The sequence below is a fragment of the Cebus imitator genome, unplaced genomic scaffold (genome assembly GCF_001604975.1).
Source record: "Cebus imitator isolate Cc_AM_T3 unplaced genomic scaffold, Cebus_imitator-1.0 Scaffold56, whole genome shotgun sequence".
Classification (NCBI taxonomy): domain Eukaryota; kingdom Metazoa; phylum Chordata; class Mammalia; order Primates; family Cebidae; genus Cebus; species Cebus imitator.
This window is the reverse complement of record NW_016107371.1, coordinates 8153491-8161220: the sequence shown is the minus strand read 5'-3', so window position 1 is coordinate 8161220 and position 7730 is coordinate 8153491. Positions and strand designations below refer to the sequence as shown.

At 37.0% G+C, this 7730-nt stretch overlaps 1 protein-coding gene across 1 annotated transcript in view; it reads right to left on the bottom strand.

The window, feature by feature from the left end:
* LOC108304701 (intraflagellar transport protein 80 homolog) overlaps positions 1 to 7730 on the bottom strand; it is a 108139-nt gene continuing 100409 nt past the window's right edge. The window contains exon 16 of the mRNA XM_017529011.2: positions 1 to 1457. Within this exon, the coding sequence (XP_017384500.2) occupies positions 1347 to 1457 (111 nt within the window). The 3' untranslated portion in view covers positions 1 to 1346. The remainder of the gene's footprint in view (positions 1458 to 7730) is intronic.

The window sequence follows — 7730 nt, the reverse complement described above, 5'->3', positions numbered from 1 at the left end:
TTTAGAACACAAACTTTTTATTTTTTTTATTTTTTGTGGTAAAATATACATAACATAAAACCTTTTTAACCATTTTTTATTTTTAAGCTTCTCATTGAAAGATAACAATACAGAAAACATATAAACAGTACAACTTATAAAGTATACTGCTCAATCAGATTTCATCTGGATCAAGAACACGATATTCCAATATTCCAGGAAAGAAAAGAAACATGTTAAAAAGAAAAACATTTTTATTTTAAAAACCTAGACATAGTAATTAAAATGGGATTTAAGAGCAGTAATCCCTCTATCCCTTTATATGTGTGTGTGTGTGTGTGTGTATCTGTAACATATTTATACATAATCCCATATATGTGCACATACCCACTCTATAATGTACCATTTCCAGAAATGGGTTCACGGAAGACTTTCTAAGGGGTATTTGTTTTATTATTTAAAAGATTATGTGATAATAACTTTGGGACATACTAAATCAAGAGTAATCAAACAGTTTATCACCTATGAAAATACTTCAGGGCTTATTGCCTGGCCATTCTCAAGTCAAGAGAGGAATGAGGAGAATCCTTCTTGCCATTCTAGATATATTTTTAAAATTATGATAATATATACATAGCAAAGTTTACCATTTTAACCATTTTTATGGGTACAATTCAGTGGCACTAACATTCACAATGTTGAGAAGCCATCATTGCTATCCATTTCCAGAATTTGTTCATCCCAAACAGAAACTATGTACCTGTTAAACAATAAGCCCCCCATTTCCTCCTCCCTGCAGTCTCTGGTAACCACTGTTCTCCTTTCTGTCTCTATGAACTTACCTATGCTGGTTTCTCCATGTTGGTCAGGCTGGTCTCGAACTCCTGGCCTCAGGTGATCTGCCTGCCTCAGCCTCCCAAAGTTCTGGGAGTAAGCCACCGTGCCCGGCCTCCGAATGTATTTTTGTTCTATAAATAAACTTTTGGAGGCACTTTAGAATTTAGAGGTCAAATAGAAATTAATGGTAACATATATTTCAAAAAGTGCAATGTTTTATTATCAACATTAATATTTGTTCATGCTAAAGATTCAGGGACGAAGTAATAGGCAAAAAACAAATATAATCAACATCACACAGGTATATCTTAAGTATATAGTAATACTTTGCTAATTATTGGACTAAAAATATAAAAGAAGTACATCAATTATTTTGTGTTTCACCTTTCTGAATATACTTTTACATTAAATACACAGCAAGTACTTATTTATAAATTATGCTTTTTTTCTTTAGGAACCAAAACATGCTTATTCTTGATTAATTAGAATTTGTTTCAAAAGATAAAACTTCTTAAAGATAAGCATGGCATTTAGAGTTTTAGACCCATATTCTTGCTGGATTGGCTGTTTGATGATTGCTCTTGTTCTTTTGTAATTTCCATCTTGATCTTGGCTTTGATTTTCTCCCAATCTATTTGTAGCTGCAATAGAAAAAAAAAAAAAGAAGAAATATGCTTAGATAGTATAAGACATTTTTGTTTAATACAAAGTAACCAAGAGTAAATAAATAGAACGTGTGAATTCCAAAAGATTAGAGAAAAAGAGAGCATCAAAGTTAAGAAGAAGAAATAATGCTTGGCCAGGCGCAGTGGCTCACTCCTGTAATCCCAACACTACAGAAGGCTGAGGTGGCTGGATTGCTTGAGTCCAGGAATTTGACACCATCCTGGGCAATATGGCAAAGTCCCGTCTCTACAAAAAATAGAAAATTAGCTGGGTGTGGTAGCACACATCTGTGGTCCCAGCCTTTAGGGAGGCTGAGGTAGGAGAATCAACAAAACCCTTGAGGTCAAGGCTGCAATTTGTAAATATTTTGGCTCACCTTTATTTAAAATAATTCCATATACTTAGGTATAATACATAAAATAGATGAATTGATAAAATAATTCCTCTTATTCATAGAAGACAAATGTCTGTGCTAAGATGCAAGTGACAGCTCATTGAAAAGCCGAGCAGATGTTAGATTATTTGAAAGACTCATTTTTTCAATCAGGGCAAAACCTGATACTTTTTAAATGGTAAAGCACCCATTTCTATGTCTAACAAAACAAAGAGAAGACAAAACTTGATGAATGCTTTGGCCTTCTTCCAGCCTTAAATTGACTTACATATATTTCTCAAATCAATCACAATAAAACCATATATTGATAGTATACTGGACAACTGTTGCTCTGTTGCAAGTAAATTGATGAAATTCGTATTAGTTACTTGTTATAATACAAATGAGGGTGTCAGTGGATAGCTGTCCTACTGAAAACAAATGTTTCACTTTCACTTTGGCATTGATCCAGTTTTAAAAGTGTTTCACAGATAATTTAGTTCTTGGATTAGAATATTTTTAATAGCAGGTTTTAGATAAGAATGTTCTCTGATAGCGGTCAAGTGATTTGCACACTAAAATCCATCTTTTGCTAGTATAAGGAGTGCCAATATTATCTGGCACTCCTTATTCTACTCGTTAGTCAATTCTTATTCACCTAGAAGCAATTTCAAAATCATACCAAAAGCTTCTCCATCTTCTTAACACATTTTTCTTCCTCTCAGCTGAAGATTAGCTTCCTACTTTACGTAGAGAATATAGTGGCCATCAGGTATGAGTTCATTTAATTTTCCTTCCTTGCATTCACAAACTTACCTGTTATCTACACCCATCATTATCTTTCTCTCTTCCATCTCTGGCCAACCTCTAACACATGTCCCTGATTCCATTTTCTTTGACTCCTTCGGGACATCTGAGTTCAATTATTCCTCACACATTCAATGTCCTTCTTTTCACTGGCTCTCTCTCATCATCCTTGCCTCTCTATTCTGTCTTCTCCCTGCAAGCTACCATCCCTCATTCTTCTTTTCATTCCTGACTCTCATTCTCTTCCCAGTCCACTGTAATTCTTATCCTATGACACTTTAGGAACTTTGCACTAAAGCCACCATCGGCTGTTTTCAGTTCTTATCCTATATACCTTCTCTGTATGATTCAATTTTTCATTCAACACATATTTACTGATTAGTATATGTCAAAGAATGTCTGAGGTACAAGGATTCACCAGTGAACAGAAAGATAAAAATCACTGTCTTCATTGAGAGATAATAAACAAAGAGAGATAAAAATGGAAGAGGCAGATAATAAATAAAAAATATATCTAGTATGCCAGAAGCAGTAAAGATTTTGAAAACAGAGAAGGGAGATAGTCAATACCAGGAATAGAATAAGAGGTTGCAGTGTCATCAGTTTACTTTATGGGAAGCCAAGGCAAGAGGATTGCTTGAGCCCAGAAGTTCAAGACCAGCCTAGGCAACATAGTGAGAAAATGCCTATACAAAAACTTAGTTTTTATTTTTATTTTTTGGGCATGGTGGCATTCATCTGTAGTCCCATCTACTCACTGAGCTCAGTATGCTGAGGCTGCAGTGAGCTGTCATTGTGCCACTGCACTCCAGCCTAGGAAAAAAAGTGAGACCTTGTCTCAAAAAAAAAAAGGAGGGGGGTGGGGGGACTTGAAGGAAATGGGTGAGTGAACCCATGTGTACATCTGAGGAAGGGCATGGTAACATAGAGAAGAACACGGCCCTGGGATAAGAGCATTCTCTGGACCTTGCTTGCTGGCCACTGCTCTTTGAAAAATCTCTCAGACTGTATACTACTACTCTTTTCTGGTTCCTGCTATCCTTTCTAAATGCTGCTGCTTTTTCTCTCTCTTTTTTCCCCTATATTCTGCTCCCTAAACAATGTTGGAGAAGAAATATAATTTCTCCTCAACTCTTGTAAGTTTATTGATGGGATAGACCCCTGTAACAAGAGACAAGTTAAAAAGAGAAAAACAGGCCAGTTCAATAATATGTGCAGTGTACATCACATTAGGAGAAATCTCAATGAAAGGTAACTCAAAACAGTGTCTTGGAACTCTGGCTTACAGAGCATCTTCAACAGAGAACAAAACATTTTAGAGATGTAACAAGACTGTTTTTACAGAAGTGAAAGCGGTTTTAGGCTTCCAGAGATTGGAAATGATGGGAATAAAAATATATGGAAAAAAAAAAAAAACTAATATAAAGTGAGATTTGTTCTTTTTTTGAGACAAAAAAACACCACCATGTTTGTGGTGGCCCAAACATGGCTCACTGTAGCCTTGACCTCCTGCTGGGACCAAAGGTGTGTGCTACCATGCTTGGCTAATTTTGAAATTTTTTTGCAGAGACAAGGTCTCACTTTGTTACCCAGGCTGGTCCTGAACTCCTGGGCTTGGCTTATGTGATCCTCCTGCCTTGTTCTCCAAAGTGCTGAGATTACAGGAGTGAGCTACTACCCCCAGCCATAGAGTAAGGTTTTTTTATAGATTGCTCTGGAGTCGTCTCTGAGCTGACAAGAGTTGTCTCCAGTAAAGGAGAATGCATATTCTGTCTTTAGGAGGAAAAAAGGGAGAATAGAGAGAGCTCTTCCGTTTGCTGCTTCTTAATTGTCTTTAGCTCAAAAATACATATTCCAAAGAGGCATATTTGGGGGTGTCATATTTTGGTTTCCTTCAACAACCTCTCAACTGTTAATATTCACCAGGGTCCAACCATAGCTTTCTCACACCTTCCCTAAGAAATATCAATTCACATAGCTTCAACTATACCTAGATAGTCAAGACAATAAATTTAGTTATCTACCCCTTATGTCTCCTTGTCAATGTCCTTGTGTGTTCATATTTATATTTCTAATTGCCTTCTAGATACCTCTTCCTGGACACCTAATAGATATTCTAAACACATACAAAATGGCATATTTTTATGTATTCAAACTCAAAGGTCCAAAATATGTATATTCTTATGTATTCTTTATCTAGATTAATATGGCATTTCCATCTATTAGCTGCCCACACTAGAAATGCTCAAGTCATTCTCAAATGCCTTGCCTTACTTCACCACCTCTCCTCCCACCCCCAGCCACAACTGTTCTCTTAATTTGACTTGTAAAATTTTTCTTACATTAATCTTACCCTTTCCATTTCCTGATGGGATTATTATAGTAACTTCCTGACTAGTCTAGTCACCACGCTCACCTCTAAGCTATCTTTTACGTCTGATGTGATCTTTCAAGTCATTCTCTTGACTACAAATTTCCAAGTCTTCTCATTGCCTTCATTATGAAGTCTATTCTCTTACCCTGGTATTAAAAGGCCTTTCAGTGTCTTGTCCCAACCAGTATTCCAACCACCCAGGGCCCAGAGCAGTCACTCAGGAATCTTCCTCATTCATTCAAGAACTCATACGTTTGTTCTTATCATCACCTTCAACTGACTGGCAAAATCTTAAGATAATTTTGTAAAAAATGTTGTTTCCATTTATTTTTAGGAATCAGGATTTTATTTTATTTATTTGTTTCTTTATTTTTTAATAGAGACAAGGTCTCACTACATTGCCCAGGCTGGTCTCGAACTCCTGGGTTCAAATGATCCTCCCACCTCAGCCTCCCAAGTGTTGGGATTACAGGCATGAGCCACTGCACCTGGCCAGGAATCAGGATTTTATTTTATTTTTTTTGGAGATGGAGTCTTGCTCTGTTGCCCAGGTTGGAGTGCAGTGGTGTGAACTCGGCTCACCGAAACTTCTCTCTCCTGGGCTGAAGTGATTCTCCCACCTAGGCTTTCAGGGTAGCTAGAAATACAGGTGTATGCCAACATGCCCAGTTTTTTTTTTTTTTTTTTTTTTTTTTTTTTAATAAAATTTTTTTTTTTTTTTTTTTTTTTTTTTTTAAACTCTTGGACTCAAGCAATCCTCCCACCTCAGCCTCCCAAAGTGTTGGGATTACAGGCATGAAACACTGTGCCTGGTCAGGGATCAGGATTTTATTTTATTTTTTTTGAGTTCTCATTCTGTTGCCTGGGTTGGAGTGCAATGGCACGACCTCAGATCACTGTAACCTCTGCCTTCTGGGCTCAAGTGATTCTCCCACCTAAACTTCCAGAGTAGCTGGAACTACAGGTGCACGTCACTATGCCCAGCTAATATATATATATATTTTTTTTTTTGGTAGAGACAGGGTTTCGCCATGTTGCCCAGGCTGGTCTCCAAACTCATAGACTCAAGCAATCCTCCCATCTTAGCCTCCCAAAGTGCTGGGATTACGGATGTGAGCCACCGCCCCTGGCCGAATCAGGATTGTAAAAGGGAAAAGTAATCATGTTATTTCTGTCCAATGGCTTCTCTTTATTTAATTTGCCCTGTGAAACCCTAAAGTCAATCCCTCCATTGCTTTTACTCTTTCCCACTTCAAAGACTTCCCTCTGCCTGGAACATGTTTGTTCTCATCTCCCACCCCCAGCCTCTACCCTGCAGTGAGCTTCCACTATTCATTCTCTAGAGCTGAGTTCAAATATCATGGTGCTTTGCTAGAAAATTCTCTGCTAATTGCCTCACCCTAGGTCAGGATCCCTGTTCATAAAGTCTTATAGCACCATGTACGTCTCCTTCAAGGCAATTATCACAATTGGAAATGAACAATTAACTATATAATTGTCATCTCCATTTGAATATAAACTTCATAAAGCCAGGGCCAGTGTCTGTCACATTTACCATCATAGCCCAACCACTAAGGAGAAAACATTGTCAGCAGGGGGCACTCAATAAATATTGAATGAATAAAAGGCAAATAATTACCCAGCAAATCAGTAATCAGCTAACAATTTCTCACTATTAACAATTCCTCCAAATTAAAAACCTGTAAAGCAGCTTTTAGGTAGTAGCTAAGCCTAAAGTGGTTTGTCCTAAATAAAGTGTTGACTCAGATCTTCAAAATTCTAAACTTTAGGAAATCCTGCTCATGAGTTTGATTTCTTTCACTCTTTTTCTTTTTCCTAGCAACATGTTTAAGGTATTTCCCAGATCTTCTACTTTTCTTCCTGTACAGAGTATATATACAATAGAATGAATGTATTCTTTGAACGGATTTTGCTAGATTTACAATTTGTTTTATAAATATTTACAGAACACTATTGTAGACCAAGTACAATGACTCTAAATATTAGGGTTCTTAGAAAACAATACTCCTTGTATGAATCCCAGATTGTCATATTTTAAATAAGAAATGCCCAAATAACATTTCAGGGCTCATAAAGTGTCTATCAAACTTCTCACTTCTTCCCTTATATAGATTCCATTCATTTATAAACTTCCAGATGGTATGCATTGTAGCCCACCAAAATTCACCAAATATCTAGAATAAATTTTTCAATATTATTTTTAAGTGACCCTTTTCTATTTAACTCTTAGTTCTGAAATAAAGAGTTTATATAATCATAAGTCTGGCAAAGATAGATAAATATGGATGATATATCACGACTAGATTATAGACCTAAATGAAACCAAAAGATCAGCAAGTAATGCAGATATCCCTAAAGCTATTTTCCTAGGGTTACATTTTATTTCACTGATGGGAATTTTTTAAGGAAAAAAAATAATTTTCATCTTAAAATACTGCTTTATAGGCCGGGTGTGGTGGCTCATGCCTGTAATCCCAGCACTTTGGGAGGCCGAGGCGGGTGTATTACGAGGTGAAGAGATCGAGACCACCCTGGCCAACATGGTGAAACCCCGTCTCTACTAAAAATACAAAAAATTAGCCAGACGTGGTGGCACATGCCTGTCATCCCAGCTACTTGGGAGGCTGAGACAGGAGAATTGCTTGAACCCAGAAGGCGGAGGTTGCAGTGAGC